The following is a 17,742-nucleotide window of genomic DNA, read 5'->3' as shown; positions in this document are numbered from 1 at the left end:
CCAGCACATCATGCGGAACTGCACTAAAGGGTCACAGCATCAGCAAGGTTGAGAACTGTTGTCCTACAGTCTCAGAGACTCTGATCTTCAAATGCCCCAAACCCTCCTTTTTACTTCTCTTCCACAGACAGCCTGTCTTGTTTTTTTGTGAAGAACACACAGCTCCCTCCCAAGAGTAAAGAAAATGGCTCCACCTCAGTAGGCTCCCTGGGCGCTCAGCCCAAGCCATTGGCGATCCATACCTTTCATTCTGATGCTGCACGGCCTTCTCATACTTTTTTTTTTTTTTTTTTTTTTTGCACAGCCCAAGCCATTGGCGATCCGTACCTTTCGTTCCGACACTGCACGGCCTTCCCATACTTTTTTTTTTGCACAGCCCAAGCCATTGGCGATCCGTACCTTTCGTTCCGACGCTGCACGGCCTTCTCATACTTTTTGCGCAGCTGCACCATCTCCTCTTCAATCATGGTGATCATGCTGGCCAGCCTGTCCATGCTGTTCAGCTGGGCCTCCTTCTTCTCCTTCATTTCCTGAAGTTTAGTGGTGATTTTGCACACGTCATTCTGCATGCTCTCCCTGATGGTCACATTGTTGGAATGCTTCAGCATGGCGTTTTGCAGCTTTCTTTTAAAATAATGGCACAGTGCGGAAGATCATTATTTTCTTCAAAAGTACTGAAGGTGTTTGAAAAACAGTTCTCAAAAGTGTGTCTTCTGAAATGACATCACTACACAATGCTTTCGGGACTTCATGTGAACTGCTTTGTTGTGGGACCCCCTCCAGCCAGACAAGGATACTGTCATTATGTCTACCACCGTGACACACACTTTTGTGAAGGGGGCCTTTGCTGCTGTCAGCTCAGGATACTGTTCTGAGGACAGAGGAGTCCTATTGACAATGCCTACCGGACCTAAGGACTCAGACTAGGAGCAGGGGACACACTGCATGAAATCACAGCCTGTATGTAGTATTTTAATTTCCTTTCGAGTAAGAATCTGAGTAGGGCCGGGCGGTGGTGGCGCACGTCTTTAATCCCAGCACTCGGGAGGTAGAGCCAAGCGGATCTATGTGAGTTCGAGGCCAGCCTGGACTACCAAGTGAGTTCCAGGAAAGGCGCAAAGCTACACAGAGAAACCCTGTCTCAAAAAACCGAAAAAAAAAAAAAAAAAAAAAAAAAGAATCTGAGTAGGAAATTTCTCTTTTTCAACCATGCTTTTCAAATCTTTATCAAAGTCAACTAGGCAATAATGGCCAAAAGAAAAATCCAGTTACGTAGTCTCAGGCAATCAGGGAGGTGAAAGAGTAGACCTAGGCCTGTGGTGAACGTTATTCCTGGAATTACTACATAGATGGACTCATTTAGCAACAAAAGGTCCTATACAATAATGCCAAGGATTATGTATAAGGAAAGAGTCCAGAGAAGCAGAGTGGCTTGCCCGAGGTCCCACAGACAGTAACTGCCAGAGCTGTGAGTTTAGTCTAGAAAATGTTGCTCTTAGGATCTACTGTAGCTTCCCACACGCATTACAACCAAGGATGCTACCTAAGAAGTAATTTGGCTTCTAACTTCAAATGCAGATTATGAGATTCATACTTTTTTTTCTTAATTGAGCAAATGAACATCATCAGATCATCATAGTAAACATAGTTTTATGTTAGAGTTTTCCATTCATTAAAATTTGTGACACTTAGATAGAAAACAAGAAGCATGCCCAGGGCCTGTGTTGTTACCCAAGAAGCTGGGTGTGTGAGTAGGGTTTCCCATTTCTGGAAGCCTTGGCCTCTTCTGTGACCAACAGGATATTCTAGAGTCCCAAAGACACCGAAGACAGGGCTTTGGGAGGACTCAGGCTGGCAGGATTCTTACCTTTCTAGAGAGACAGCACTGTTCCTTAAAATTTCCAGTTCATTTAGTGACATTTTGTGTCTTTCTTTTATTTCATTCACTTTCTGATGAGCTTTGTGAAGGAGGTTAACAAACTTATTTCTTTCATTTCTAATTGTGTCATACAGCTTGGCAAATTCTTTGAGTCTGTGAAAACATGAAGTGGTTTTTTAAAATTGAAAATAAATAACACCTTTCCCCTAATCAAATAGATAAATCATGACAAAAATTTTTACCTCCGATGAATTTCATATTTTTTCTTCTTGTATAGTCTGATTTCAAGGTCCTTTGCTTTGATTTCCTTAATGACATTGGAATGTTTTTGCTGAAATGTAAAAAATTTCGTGTGAAATAAAGAAAAACAACCAGAAATCTAAGTGTGGTGGCTCCTGTCTGTAATTCCAGCACTGGGGAAACTGAGGCAGCAGGACTGCAATGAATTCAGGATCAGCCTGTGATACATAGTAAGAACCTATCTTGAAAATCCAAAATCAACAACAAAAAATACAACGTAAGAGTACTCTGCTGGAGATGACCGGCCACACTAGTGGAAGCCCATGAACTGTGAACTGGTGTCTGTGGAGCCCCCATGGGACTGGGCTAGGCCCTCTGGATATGGAAGACGGTTGTTTGGCTCAAACTGTTTGGGGGGCACCCAGGCAGGGGGATTAGAATCCATCCCTGGTGCATGGACAGGCTTCTGTGGTGTGATGCCTTGCTCAGCCTTGGAGCAGTGGGAAGGGGCTTGGACCAGCCTAGGCTCAGTGTGCTGAGCTCTGCTGACTCCTCATGGGAGACCTTGATTTGGGGGATGTGGGGATGTGGGGTGTCTTGGGAGGGAGGGTTGGAGGGTGGGAGGAGGAGGAGGGGGGATCTGTGGGTGGTATGTGGAGTGAGTAGAAAATTTCTTAATAAAGAAAAATGAAAAGAAAAAAAAAGTACTCTGCTGAACCCTGCTCCATTCACCTCTCTCTGTTAATCTTTCCTAACCTGCTGGGTTGGACAGACAGGGAGAACAGGAGAAAGCCGAGAGCTGCCTGGCCTGCTGAAGTGATTCCCAGGGTTGCTTAAGATCTAGGAAGAAGCAGAGAGGATAACGGAGCCTGCACAGACAGGGTGCGGAAGCTGGGGCACCATGAGAGAAGAGTGACTGTAGCCTGCACTGACAAATGTCGTGACCTGAACCCTCGGTGGCATTTTGTGAGACCGAAGCAATGGTTTAAAGTGCAGTTGTGTCCTATGTGCTCATGGGTGTATTTACCTTTATATCAGGCACCATGTCGAAGCCAGCTGTAAAGCTGTATATAAGTATATTAAAAAGAAAACAGTTATACCTTCAAGATCCTAAAAAACAATATACCAAGTGCTGAATGTATTAGTGATGCTCTTTAGAGAGAAAATGCCTGGTGGGTCCTTTCTCTGGGATGCAAAGCAAGAGTCTCTGTGGTAGCATTGGGTGGGGGGCAGGGGCAGCTTCAGTCATCCTCCATCAGGGCAGGCAGAGCAAAATCATTTGGCCTGGTGATGCCTAGACAGTATGGATACACAATGATTTTATTTTGTATAACTTTCACTGAAAATGGGAGTCGACAAGCTAAGCTTCAAGTACATGAAAAGATAAAGCAGGTGTGAGATGTAGCACAAGCTGTGCTGCTTTGCGGGTGACAACAACGTCAACAGGAATCCCCACCCCAGGCACCTTACTTAGTTTTTAAAAAGAGATGTAGATATTATGCAAATTATAAGATTGAATGCCTTCTTGTGGAAATACAGTTAACTACAACCAGTGTTTCAAAGGGTAATTCATGATACTGAAACACTCAAGGGACAAACAATATTCTCCCTCATGATTTCCATATCTCAAAAAGAACTGTCTTGTGCTTTATTATGAATAAGTTCATTTAGTAGTGAAGTTTAGCTTATGTAGATCATTGTGTTTATAACACAAGGATAGATATAGATAACATAAGGATCAGATATTGGGATTGATCAGAATTTGTCTGCTTTGTAAAACAGACTAGTTCTTTTCTTGGAATAACAAAGTACACCTCTAGCATATCCAAAATTTCTGAAAAGAAAGGAAATTTTCTGAGCAGGAAGTCTCACAGAGGCAGATGCTTCCAACCACAGTAGGTATTTCTGAAAACGTTGTTCTGGCTAACCCCACTCCAGACCCCAACTTTGGTAGTGATGACCTCAGAACTTAGCTGCCCCCTGTGGTCATCCTTGTCTCTTCTGTGCCATCTCTTTCCAATTCCTTAGAAGCTATGCTCTTTGCCATCTGTTTTCTATGAGCCCAATGGTCCCATGGGCTCCACTGGGCCTTTGCAATAGAAATCAGCCACTTCAAGATGGGTTGAGGGACCTCACCATCTGCCCTCGCCTGCTCTCTGCTGCACTTAAATCTCTTCTCTTCTGTCTGCCAGTCATGGTGAACGTCTCACTTCTCAGGTGTCAATGTGTCTAATTAAACAGTGAAAGAGGTGTCTGGGGAGTTGGTTAATTGATGGTGGTCTGTGTGGTTATAACTTTCTCCTTCCATCTTCGCTACAGAATCTATTTCATATTAGTGCCCATAAATGCTGCATAAGGGTAAGTTCCTTCTGGGGAATGAGGAAAAAAATCCCACCTCCATATAACCTCTCAGAATGAGAAAAAAAATTACACTTATAAACAGCCAATGCCCAGGTCACATGACAAATGCATAAATTCTACCTTATTAATAATTCATATCATATTTAAAGTCTTTTATTATTATTATTAATTTTTGAAACACAGTATCACTATGTCATTCAGGCTAAACTTTAACCTGCTGTCCCCCTGTGTCTACTACTTCTTGAATGCATGTCACAATGCACACTTTTATTGTTCGTTTGGCAAGAGATCAAAGCTCACACAGGCAGGCACTCAAGCCTTGAACTGTTTCCCCAGCCTTTATTTACTTGTAACAAAGAACTGGACACAGTCCTTCTGTGGACTAACTGATTCCAATGTTAAAATGTTAGCTACTGTTTTATGATGTTGTTTGTGGCCTTTGTGGGAGTCTGGAAAAACCATGGGATAAGGCAAAGAGTCTCCTGCACTGGTCTGCAGCATGCTCAGCTGATGACTTAGCAAACTCTGCTCTTAAGCTGTCCCAAGGCAAGTCACGGTGGAGTGTGTGACTTGCACATTCTCTCTGTGGCCTATGCACCTGGCAGCCCTGGCCCCTAGAGCTGCCACTTTATTCTTGGTGAAACTGTCATGTGTTCAGACCCTCTGACCATTTGATTTTTTTTTTAACCTCTAATTATTGAAAGCTGAACCCTGAGTTGTTTTTATTTTTCAGTGTATGATTCAGTGTCCTTTAGTGTCACTGAATTTGAAGGAAATTTTGAATCATTGCTTTCTAATTAATGATGAATTGAAACGAGGCTCCCTTGAACCTTTGTGGTAATTGATGAGTTGTTATAACAAAGCAGTTACCTGGGCTTTCAGGAAATCCTTAGACTTTTGTTCTCGTTCATCAATCTTGATCTGAGTCATTCGCCCCAGGTTGAATACCAGGTCTCGCATACTCTCTTGCTCCTTCAAGAGCTTGTTCTCGTCTGCAATCTGCTGTTCCACCAGCCTTGCCTCAGCTTCGGATAGGGTTTTCTTTTGGAAAGCACAGGATTAGAACTCATTTTCTGAAGAAGCACCAGAGTAGGGCTAGCACACAGCACTGTCTTCCCTTCATGCTTAGCAACAGAGAGAGCGAAGCCATGAAGGATGCAAACCAGTGAGTGCCTGGGTCAGCACGACTGACCGTTTCCTTAGTGGGTTTTAAGTGACTACAAGAGGTTTAAAAACATGTCTTAAAATAGTTAAATATTCAACAGCAGTTTGAATGACAAAAGTTTGAAATTTGAAAATAGACATTGATGAAACAGGTTGACTTTTAATGCAATCAATAGCCTTTTATTTGAGAAATCTTAATAGACTGTAAAAGGATCATCATTTCAAGCACATTCTTTTTTTTTTTTCTCAGAAAAAAACCAGTGGGGATTGAATTTTAAGATGAGGATAGTGCATGTGTGCGTGTACTCAGGAGGGATAGACCACTTGGCTAGATAAGGAGTGTGTGTGTGTGTATGTGTGTGTGTGTGTGTGTGTGTGTGTGTGTGTGTGTGTGTATGTGTGTACTCTGGAGGGATAGACCACTTGGCCAGCATGTTTGAGGCACTGCACTCAGTCCTCAGTAAACTTCCCCATAAAGAAGAAATAGGCACAAGCAAGATGGTGCTCTAGCAACACACTTTAAAAATTAATGTCTGTTATTTGTACATATTATTATAGACACGAATGGGTTTCACTGTGGCATTTACACATACACAATGTGATAGTGTCTGCCTTCCCAGCTGCCCACCCCCTTCCTATCCCCTACTGTCTCTCTTTGATGTGCTTTGTAGAGCATTTTAAAAACGTAACTTTATACTCCATTATGCGAGAGAAGTATAAACGAATGTGAAGTTAACCTGCTGAATCAGATTCCTCTTAGCTAATTCCACTTCCCTGTGGAGGTCTCTCCTTCTCTCAGGCAGCAGAAGATCATCTTTAGGGATAGCTTCGATCTAAAAGTCAGAATTTAAAATAGGTGCTGTAATGAAAACAGTATTCAACACCATATGCTCAACCCCACTGTACACTTTTTGAAACTGGCAGGCAAATCATGATTCCTGATCTTATAGGAATTTCCTTCTCTGATTATTTTTTTATAAAACCAACATGAAGTAAAATGTGAAGATCTACCAAAAATACACAATTTATTAGCTACAAATGTTTTATCCTTTATAAATAATCTTAATATTGAGCAGCACCTAAATGTGTTGAATGTGTGGGGCTTACATGCATGATCTTACTTATTCCTCGATTGTTTGGGAGAGAATGACATATGGACTTGCCTCAGTGGTGTGGTAGGCACCACACTGTCTGACCACCACACCCTCGGACCACCACACTCTCTTATCCACCACACCCTCTGTCCACCACACCCTGCTGCCTCATTAATTCATTTTGTGGGCCGCAAGAATATATTATAGAGATTCAGCTGTGTATTAAAGCTATACTTTGACTGGCTCAAGGGTCTGTCAAGAGGCAAGCCATTTACTATAAATATTTGGTGCTATCCAGCCTTTAATATTTCAGCTGTCATCTGCTATGCAATCCTTGGGTGCCCAAATGTTTTCAGACCTGCTGAACTTCCAGGACACTAACTTCTCTGCTGGAGCCAGCACGTGGATAAGGTCACACAGACAAAGACAAGCTGGGGGAGACTCAGCTTTGTTTCCTGTGCTAATGAAGCTCAGACCATCTCCTCACCTTGAGGCCTAGTGGTTCTCCAGAGCAACTGACTGAGAACAAAAGAGGTTTTTACATATCAAGGTGGAGGGTAGGGTAAAGGAACATTCCTGAGGAGGCAGAGAACCCAGTGGCCCCAGAGAGGAAGAAGAGACAGGCATTTTCTGGAGAAATGGCATGGCAAGAGAAAAGAGAGGAAGACTGAGGTTCCGTAGAAGGTAGGCAGATCTCGGGTAGAGTTTTCTGAGCGCCAGGAGTAAAAAGTAGTGGGAATGGAGAACGAGGAAACAGAGGACAAAGATGAGGCTGGAAGCATAAGAGCTTGGTCGTTAGCAGGACTATGAGAGGAAACTGGACAGAACTGCAGCTATGTAGACAGGATTTCATCCCAGAGAAATAGAGTAGATAGATAAAGAGCTTGGTGTGTCTATGTTTATTCTCATCCTGAACGCCTGACGGAGCTGTAGCTGTACTGATAGAATTTTGTCTTAGAGGAATAAAGTTAACAGACTAAGAGCATAATGTACGTAGATTTTCTTTTTCCCTCAGATATCCCACACTGGACTTAGCAAAATCCCTGGGACCCCTGGGTATTCAATAAATTCATGATTCGGGAACGGAAAAACCTGCAAATGTTTGACTATTCACAGGAGAGTGATTATAATGATCAAGTCTGTGCTCATTTATGAAATCCTATAGGCCAAAGAAAAGCAGTTATTAGCTAACAATGAGAATAACTTGCTACTTAAATGTGATAGTTTGATGAGTAAATGGAAAATTCTTGCTTAAAAGAAAAAGTTTCTTAATCTTTTTATTGAAACCTACATTTTCGTCATTATACCTTTGCTGTGTTAGTTTGTACTTTTGTCCTGTGTTAAAATACTTTGGGGAAAGTATCTGAGGAGGAATCACATAGTAGCTAATGAGGGAAGGGGGCATCCAAGGCTGTGGAAGGGCCACCTTGGGGTGATAGTACCCTACTTGACAATATGGGAAGCCAGCAAGTCCAGCCTGATGTAGTTCCTTCCTCCAGTGACAACAGACTTTGAGTCACCAGACATATACACCAGCCATAATACACAGCAAGAAGGGAAGGCCGCGCTGTTCAGTGGGTTAAAGGTCACCAAACAGAATCTTTCTGAGGCTCAAGATGTTCTTATAAAGTAGCTCATATGTATTTTTGGGTGCCCTATCCGTCTCTGTAAGCCAATGCTTCTCCAGTACCACCATCTGTACCCTCAGGTGCCCAGTGCTTCCCGATTCTCACGGCTTCACCTACCATGGACAGCCCTTGGGTGCCTGGTGCTTCCTGGTTCTCATGACCTCGCCTGCCACAGATAGCCCTCAGATGCCCAATGCTTCCCAATTCTCATGGCCTACCATGGACAGCTAATTGTCAAGTAGCACAGACTGGACTTCAGAAAATGTGACATGGTCTTGTGAAATTCATATAATGATACAAAGACTCATGTTTTTAATGAACAGATGATGCTACAGCAGATCAAAGCAAAGGGAAAGCTCATGTAGCCTTGAATAATTGGGAAGACTTCATGGGCAGGATGAGATGACCATGAGCAAGAGCTCCACCTCTCCTCTGGGCTGGAGACCCGCATCCCCGAAACAAGCATCCTCTGCTGCAGATGGGCCTAAAATGGGCTGTTTCCCATTCTCTACTCCCAAGGGCTGGGAGTCTGGTCCTCAGTGCCACCTGGGACCAGGAAATCTTATAAAAATGACAGAAAATCACAAGAGTTTACTTAATTTTTCTACTAAAAGCTCCCAGATGGTTTTCCTGGTTTGAGGTCTCAGACATTTTAATTCTTTCCACTGTTTTGGAGTATAAACAACATTATTATGACTTGCACTCAATTTTTGACTTTTGGCTTGTGCTTTTCCAACACTGTGTGTGTGTGTGTGTGTGTGTGTGTGTGTGTGTGTGTTTATTTTCTTCATTGACCATTTCATACATGTATTTTGCATTCTGGTTAAATTGTCTATGAAACTCAGCCTCTAGTTTCTGCAGAATTGCATACAACATGGTTTGTATAAGATGCACAGCAGATCCTTATCTAGCAGAGTCCACTGGATGTCAACTTGACCTTATTAGCTGACCTTCATTGTTGCTCCAAGTTGCAAGTATCTAGGAATCCTCAGACTTCTTTGCTACAGGGGTGACTACACAAGCCAGAGAGAACCAGTGAAATGGGGAAGACCCCTGGGTAGGGCTGCTGGGAAAGTAACTATTTTCATGTTAAAAGACTAAGTGACATAACTGAGACCCAGAAAGGCAATACCACATGTTCTTTCTTATGTGTAGTTCCTACCTCAGAATCTTGGAGTAAATGCAGATATCAGGAAAGTAAAAAACATGCCATGATGAGAGGCTGGGGTAGTTGTGGGTAACAGAAGCTCTGGAGAGGGCAATAGTAGGACACAGTCACTGTGGAAGGGGAAATGGGAAAAACTGGAGGAGACTCACCTGGGGACGGGGAGGAGGCAACACAGAGAGAAAGGGAAGGAAGAGGGAGGGAAGACACTACTGGTATTTGAAAAAGCTGTAGAGAATCATACTATTTTATAAAGCTACGTATCGTGTGTGTGTGTGTGTGTGTGTGTGTGTGTGTGTGTGTGTGTGTTGTGAGACCAAAATGAGCCATCTTAGAAATAAGACCAAAATGCTTTCACCCTAAAACTAAGGCCTAAGATTTCTCCTTTCAGGTACAGGCCATGAGTTACTGAAACTAGTCAGTTCAGATTACAGAAACCAGGAAGTGTAAAAGTACAGAGTCACAAGGTAGTCATGAGGTAATGACTGCTGGACTATGGAATGTCTTCTCCCTGGTTCCGTAGGTAACTGACCATAGAAATGTCCCCACCTGAGGGCAGCCAATGAGAAATGGTCGTGGGCAACCACCCCCTTAGAAGTAAGATTAAGCCATGATTTCTAGAAAGTCCCTAGAAGCGAGCCAATCAGAATTGTACCTGTGCTAGCTCCCCTAAATGATGTAACCTTGTGATTTTTCCCTTTAAAAACTGAGCTTGCAGAGAGGTGGGCACTTCCTCCAGCCTCCACTGCATTGGATCTGTTGGAAGAAATCCCTGCCTAGGCTTTATTGCTTTTGGATATCCAGAATTAAACCTTGCTTTTGCATTCCGGCATGCTTGTCTTCGGTGGTCTCTCTGGGGGTGCGATCTGGGCACAACAGTGTGTGTGTGTGTTTACTTCAAGTTGTAGCACTTGGGGTGACAATGCTCCCTCCCAAACCATAGATTATCTAGTAAAAACCCCAGTGTCAGACATGGGAAAGCCCTTGAGTTGCTGGTCAGAGAAGTCCAAGAGATTCCACAAAACAATATAGGCCATTGTTGTTACCTTGGCTGCCTTTCAGAAAAAGGGGGTAAGACCCTATTGTTTTAGAATATTATTTTAAGATGTATCACATTTGTTTATGCTCTGGAACATTTTCTTTAGTGATGCAAAGATGTGTTGCATTCTTTTATGTTGTATTTGTTTAACTCTGTGAAGCTGGGTTACTTTGCCTGTCTAAAATACCCGACTGTCTAATAAAGAGCTGAATGGCCAATAAAGAGGCAGGAGAAAGGGTAGACAGAGCTGGCAGGCAGAGAGAACAAATAGAAAGAACAGAAAGAGGATGGAGGAGTGAGAAAAGAAGGGGCCAGTCACCCAGCCAGCCACAAAGCAAGAGTGAAAGTAAGATTACAGAAGTAAGAAGGGGAAAAGCTCAGAGGCAAAAGGTAGACGGGATAATTTAAGTTGAGAAAAGCTGGCTAGAAACAAGCCAAGCTAGGACCAGGTGTTTATGGTTAAGAATAGGCCTCTGTGTGTGATTTATTTGGGAGCTGGATGGCGGGGCCCCCCAAAAGAACAAAAACAACCAACAACACCCGATTGTTGAATACCCCACACACTTCAGACACAGGAATTGGAAGAATCAAGCTGGAACTGACCTGGAAGCCTCCTCACTGAGGACCAGTTCTCACAGTAACAAAAGGAGCTATAAAAGCTGCCAATGGAGAAAAGCAATCAATAGTCTTATCCTGCTATAATGCCTATGAACCAGACAATGACCAGAACGTCAGGATATTGTGAACGGTGCATTAGCAGCATTTATATCCCAGGGGTGTAGTCATAGCCACCTGATTGGACTTAACCCCTCAGTAGGAGGGGATTCATGCCTGGTGTTATAAACACATGGCTACTCATGACTGATGAGGTCATGGAACCTAGATTAGAACCTACTGCCGCCACCTTCCTAAGCCCATATAATTTCTAACTACACACTACATACTCTCCCACAGAGAAGTGCAGCTCTCACCTGATCAAGAAGCTCTTCTTACAGCAGACAGAGACCATCATGGAAAGCATCAGTTGGTCAGAGTGCAGAGAACAGCTGAGTGAGGAGTGCCCAGCCACAGCCCATACATCTACAACCTACAGCTGAGGCTCAGAGAAGGTCATAAATGTCAGAGGACCAGGATATCTGCTGTAGGACAGGGGCTTCTACAAAGACTGTACACAGAGGACACAAAGTAGAGGGAGGAGGGAGGACAATGAGGGGAGTTGGAGGGAAGAGTGAAGGTGAATATGATCAAAATATATTGCATGAAATTCTCCAAGAAGTAATATGAATATTATATTTAAAAAATGGCAAAGCCAGCCAAGCTGGTGGTCACTTTCTTGTGACCGTCAAGAAGAAATACAGTAAGGATGATCAAAAGAGAGCTAAAAGAATTCTGGGTTTTTTTGTGATATTAAATGACTTGATGTACCCATGTCTGGGCCTTTTATTATGTGAATAAAATGTTCCCTTGTTTAGTCAAGCTACATTAATCTTCTGGAACTCACTGAAACCAGGCTGCAAATCTATCTCATTTGTCTTTTGAAAGGAAATCTTCTGAAAGTCATCTCCAAAACATGCTGAGGTCCCTATAAAAACATGCTAGAGCTGTGCTGAAGTCCCCAGTGAAACATTCTAGAGCCGTGTTGAAGTCCCCAGTGAAACATGCTAGAGCTGTGCTGAAGTCCCTGTGAAAACATGCTAGAGCTGTGCTGAAGTCCCTATGAAACATGTTAGAGCTGTGCTGAAGTCCCTATGAAACATGTTAGAGCTGTGCTGAAGTCCCTATGAAAACATGCTAGAGCTGTGCTGAAGTCCCTGTGAAAACATGCTAGAGCCGTGCTGAAGTCCCTGTGAAAACATGCTAGAGCCATGCTGAAGTCCCCAGTGAAACATGCTAGAGCTGTGCTGAAGTCCCTATGAAAACATGCTAGAGCCATGCTGAAGTCCCCAGTGAAACATGCTAGAGCTGTGCTGAAGTCCCTGTGAAAACATGCTAGAGCCATGCTGAAGTCCCCAGTGAAACATGCTAGAGCTGTGCTGAAGTCCCTATGAAAACATGCTAGAGCCATGCTGAAGTCCCTATGAAAACATGCTAGAGCTGTGCTGAAGTCCCTGTGAAAACATGCTAGAGCCATGCTGAAGTCCCCAGTGAAACATGCTAGAGCTGTGCTGAAGTCCCTGTGAAAACATGCTAGAGCCATGCTGAAGTCCCCAGTGAAACGTGCTAGAGCTGTGCTGAAGTCCCTGTGAAAACATGCTAGAGCCATGCTGAAGTCCCCAGTGAAACATGCTAGAGCTGTGCTGAAGTCCCTGTGAAAACATGCTAGAGCCATGCTGAAGTCCCCAGTGAAACGTGCTAGAGCTGTGCTGAAGTCCCTGTGAAAACATGCTAGAGCTGTGCTGAAGTCCCTATGAAACATGTTAGAGCTGTGCTGAAGTCCCTATGAAACATGTTAGAGCTGTGCTGAAGTCCCTATGAAAACATGCTAGAGCTGTGCTGAAGTCCCTGTGAAAACATGCTAGAGCCGTGCTGAAGTCCCTGTGAAAACATGCTAGAGCCATGCTGAAGTCCCCAGTGAAACATGCTAGAACTGTGCTGAAGTCCCTATGAAAACATGCTAGAGCCATGCTGAAGTCCCCAGTGAAACATGCTAGAGCTGTGCTGAAGTCCCTGTGAAAACATACTAGAGCCGTGCTGAAGTCCCTGTGAAAACATGCTAGAGCTGTGCTGAAGTCCCTGTGAAAACATGCTAGAGCTGTGCTGAAGTCCCTATGAAAACATGCTAGAGCCGTGCTGAAGTCCCTGTGAAAACATGCTAGAGCTGTGCTGAAGTCCCTGTGAAAACATGCTAGAGCCATGCTGAAGTCCCCAGTGAAACATGCTAGAGCTGTGCTGAAGTCCCTATGAAAACATGCTAGAGCCATGCTGAAGTCCCCAGTGAAACGTGCTAGAGCTGTGCTGAAGTCCCTGTGAAAACATGCTAGAGCCATGCTGAAGTCCCCAGTGAAACATGCTAGAGCTGTGCTGAAGTCCCTGTGAAAACATGCTAGAGCCATGCTGAAGTCCCCAGTGAAACGTGCTAGAGCTGTGCTGAAGTCCCTGTGAAAACATGCTAGAGCCATGCTGAAGTCCCCAGTGACAGGGCAGAAAAATGTCTGTCAAAAGTTACAGAATAGAAGATGACTTAAGGAACTTCTGATTAATTTTGATCCCCAAATTGCATGTCATCAAGTTTTATAAGATTGCATATATTTAATTCTTTTTAAAGATTTATTTATTTATTATGTACATAGAAGAGGGCACCAGATCTCATTACAGATGGTTGTGAGCCACCATGTGGGTACTGGGAATTGAACTCAGGACCTCTGGAAGAACAGTCGGTGCTCTTAACCTCTGAGCCATCTCTCCAGCCCCATATTTAATTATTAGACTGGATTTTATTTCATGTTTTAAAAATATATTCATCATAGACAAGCAATAGACATGTGTAAAATAATAAAAAAAAAAAGGTTTCCCTGCCTGAGCTTTGCCACCAGTGCTGCTCCCTAGAAGGTGTTGTTAATGGCTGGGTAATGTTCTTCCAGATATTTTCAATGCGTGAGAAACTAGCCATAGCTACTGTAAAAGGACATTAGACGTTTTCTCTGGAGTAAACATCCTGGTTGAGACCAGTGAACCTTGGCCATACCGTGTAATAGTTGGACATTTATCTGAAACCTTCCCAATATTTTTGAGACTGTCTTGAGTTTGTGAGAGGGTCTTGCCATACAATAAGATACTGTAGGGGACTGGGCGTGGTGCTGCATGCACTCAGGAGGCTGAGGCAGGCGGATCTCTGTGAATTTGATGCCAGCCTGGTCTACAAAGAGAGTTCCAGGACAGCCTGGGCTGTTACAGAGAAAACTTGTCCAAAAAAAAAAAAAGATACCACAGAGGACTCGGATGATTGGGAAAACAAAGTCTAAAGACTAGCTGGAGCTTCCTGGTCACTCCTTTCTGGATTGAATGTAAGTATGACATGTCCGGTTGGGAGTGGCCAGCCTGATGCTCCTCCCTGTTTCCCAGCTGTGGGCAGTGGCCGTCAGGTCACAGGTCACAGATGAACGTAAATGTTACTCACACTGTAGTAACAGAACTTGGAATCAGTGAGAGAAGATTCGAATGCACTTAAATTTCTTTGAGTTTTATATCCTATGGGTGCTATATTTTGAATCTGACAGGTAGTTGTATCATTATAGAATAGCTTTCAGTTTTTTAAAATGCAACACTTTGAGCATTCCACTGCAAACCCACTTAGTCCAGAGCGTTTCCTTGTGTTCGGTGTGTTACCAGCTCAATGTCATGAAAAGCCTCACCAAAGGAAGACAGTTCCCAGTTAGCTTTACAGTGCTCTGCTCTGAGATACGAGCAGATCACCAAGGGTTGTAGTATATTAGAGGGCAGTTTCTAATGAGAAAGAGACAAAACCAACAAAATGAAAAAAAAAAAAAAAAACATAAGCACCAAAATCCAGGAAAAGGGAATTTGAAAAAAATAAACTATTTAGGAAGAAGGAAGTATGATTATGTCTTTGGTGAGATAACAAAAGACAGGAAATGCACACAGTAACACTAAAGAAAAAGAGCTGGAGCTGGTGGCTCTTGCCTGTAATCCCAGCACTCTGAAGGCTGATGCAGGAAGATCACTAGTTTAGTGAAGATTCACTACATAGTGAACCTCTGTCTCAAAAAAATACTGTGGAAAAGAGACCTTCAGAGCTGGAGCTACAGTTTGCCAAGCAAAGCATATTGTCTAGCATGTGTGAGCCCTAAGTTCAACCCCAGGTACTGAAAATAACAGCAACCATGAAGAGTCTACCAGAGGACAGAGGTCATGGGAAGATTTGCTATGATGGCAGGATGAAAGACAAGAGCCAGAAGGGAAAGTTGAGGCAACTGACCGTGCAGCAAATCAAAATGACAAAAAATGAATGCAGAAGAAATAGAAGGGAATTAGAGAACTCTTTCAAAAGCCCCACTATTTACATAATAGGGCCCCAGGAATGACAGAACAGAGAAAATGGAGTGCATACAATCAAAAAACTAAATGACATTAGAATCTACTGAGTCCTCGACTTGAGTAAAGATAAAAGATCTACTTGTGAAAATATCATTGCAAAATTTAAAAATTCTGTAGGTAAGGAAAAGAGACTATAAAATTCCAGCATGGGAAAGAAAGGTGTTGCAGAATATTACTGTAACTATGTAAAGGTGTGCTACATTTGTTTATGTTGTGAAATATTACTTTAACTATGTAAAGGTATGTTACATTTGTTTATGCTGTATTTGTTTAATGATATAAAGATGTGTTACATTTATTTATGCTGCATTTGTTTAATTATGTAAAGATGTGTTGCTATTTTGCCTTGCCTGCCTAAGGCACCTGATTGGTCTAATAAAAAGCTGAACCACCCATAGCTAGGCAGTAGAGGGATAGGTGGGGCTACCAGGCAAAGAGAATGAGAAGGAGGAGAAGGAGGAGGAGGAGGAAGAAAGAGGAGGGAGAAAGAGAGGGAGATGCCCAGGGCCATCTAGCCAGACAGACATGGAGGAAGCAGTGAAAGTAGGACATATAGAATGAGAGAAAGGTAAAAAGCCCCAAGGCAAAACGTAGATGAAGAGAAACAGATTAATTTAAGATATAAGAGCTAGTGGGACAAGCATAAGATGAGGGTGAGCATATATAGCTAACATTAAGTCTTTGTGTCATGATTTGGGAGCTGATTGGTTGTCCAAAAGAAAGCCTGCTACATAAAAGTTTTAAAACAAAGGACCAAGAATCATAATAACATTGAACTCTCTTTAATAGTGACTCAACAAGCTAGAAGACAACTGATCAATCCCTTGGTCTGAAGGCAATTATTTCTCATCTAAGATTCCACATCCAGTTAAATATTAATTATGTATGCTGCTAGTGAAGGGAAAATATTTTCTATTATGCATTTTCTAACACACAAAGTTATTTTCCACCCTCCATTATTTTCTACCCTCCTTCTCCCAGGAAGCTACTAGGAAACACACTTTCTCCACAGGTAGGAAGTAATCCAACAGAGAAAATGCATGGAATAAGAGACCTAAGAGAGGAGAGGAGAAGAGCATCACGGAGGGAGATAGCACAGTAAGGGTTGAGAGTGGGGTAGGAAGTACTTAAAGACAGGAGACTAGTCTGTAACAGGCCAGAGGCTGCGACACAGAGGCAGCCATCTGGTACACCATAGCTGGCCTGCCACTCACAACTAGTTCTTGGTGTTCTGTTCAACATCAACAATTTTACAGAACATCAGTGCCAGAGAAAGCTACTCTGTGATTTTGATGGAACCAGATGAAAGCAAGACCCCCCATAATTGTTTGAATACAAACAAAAATATGAACATTGTCCAAGCCACAAAAATGCTATACATTCTCCATTTAAGTATTCTCTACCAATTACAGCTTTCCTCCATCTAGTCTTTCCTCTTTTGATTACTATGATTTAATACAGTCAATCAATCAGAATTACCCTCATTTCCTGGCAACATGAAAACTCATGACAGAGTCCCCTTTCCATAAACTGCCTCCCCAACATATACAATAAGCCCAAATGCTATAAGTCCTTTCCAGTGCTCTCTACTGAGACTTCCATAGTCCATTCTCCTTTGTTGAAATGTGAAAGAAACTCAACCTATTCACCTGCTGGTATGCTCCTTTGGTTCTTTTCTTCAAGAACATTAAATGAATAGATTTTTAAATGTGCTTTAATAACTGAGGAAATATGTGCAGTTGGAAGAGAGCTTGGAGTTAAATTAGTGAACACATATAAAATATGAAAATGAGAATCAGGACGTTCATCGTACTGGGTGGTTTTGTGTGTCAACTTGACATAAGCTAGAGTCATCAGAGGAAGGAGCCTCAGTTGAGGAAATGCCTCCTTGAGATCAGCTATAAGACATTTTCTCATTTAGTGATAGATGGGGGATGGCCCAGCCTACAGTGAGTGGTGCCATTCCTGGTCTGCTGGTCCTGGATTCTATAAGAAGGTGGGCTGAGCAAGCCAGGGGGAAGCAAGCCAGTAAGAAGCACCCTTCCATGGCTTCTGCATCAGCTCCTGCCTCTGGAATCCTGTCCTATTTTGAGTTCCTGTCTTAACTTCCTTCAGTG

General features: G+C 42.9%; 1 protein-coding gene across 4 annotated transcripts in view; it reads right to left on the bottom strand.

Annotated features, from left to right (window-relative positions):
• The window catches only part of Ccdc146 (coiled-coil domain containing 146), a 154,870-nt gene that overhangs the window by 11,286 nt on the left and 125,842 nt on the right, over positions 1-17,742 (bottom strand). For 3 of the 4 annotated variants that reach the window (XM_059257215.1, XM_059257214.1, XM_059257213.1), the window contains 5 exons: positions 6,382-6,477; positions 5,351-5,521; positions 2,122-2,210; positions 1,868-2,032; positions 328-624 (listed from right to left, as the gene is read on the bottom strand). In XM_059257215.1, the coding sequence (XP_059113198.1) occupies positions 328-624; positions 1,868-2,032; positions 2,122-2,210; positions 5,351-5,521; positions 6,382-6,477 (818 nt within the window). The remainder of the gene's footprint in view (positions 1-327; positions 625-1,867; positions 2,033-2,121; positions 2,211-5,350; positions 5,522-6,381; positions 6,478-17,742) is intronic. The other variant, XM_059257216.1, reaches the window with a different exon arrangement.

Source organism: Peromyscus eremicus, chromosome 3 (genome assembly GCF_949786415.1).
Source record: "Peromyscus eremicus chromosome 3, PerEre_H2_v1, whole genome shotgun sequence".
Lineage (NCBI taxonomy): Eukaryota > Metazoa > Chordata > Mammalia > Rodentia > Cricetidae > Peromyscus > Peromyscus eremicus.
This window is presented reverse-complemented; position numbering and strand designations above follow the sequence as displayed.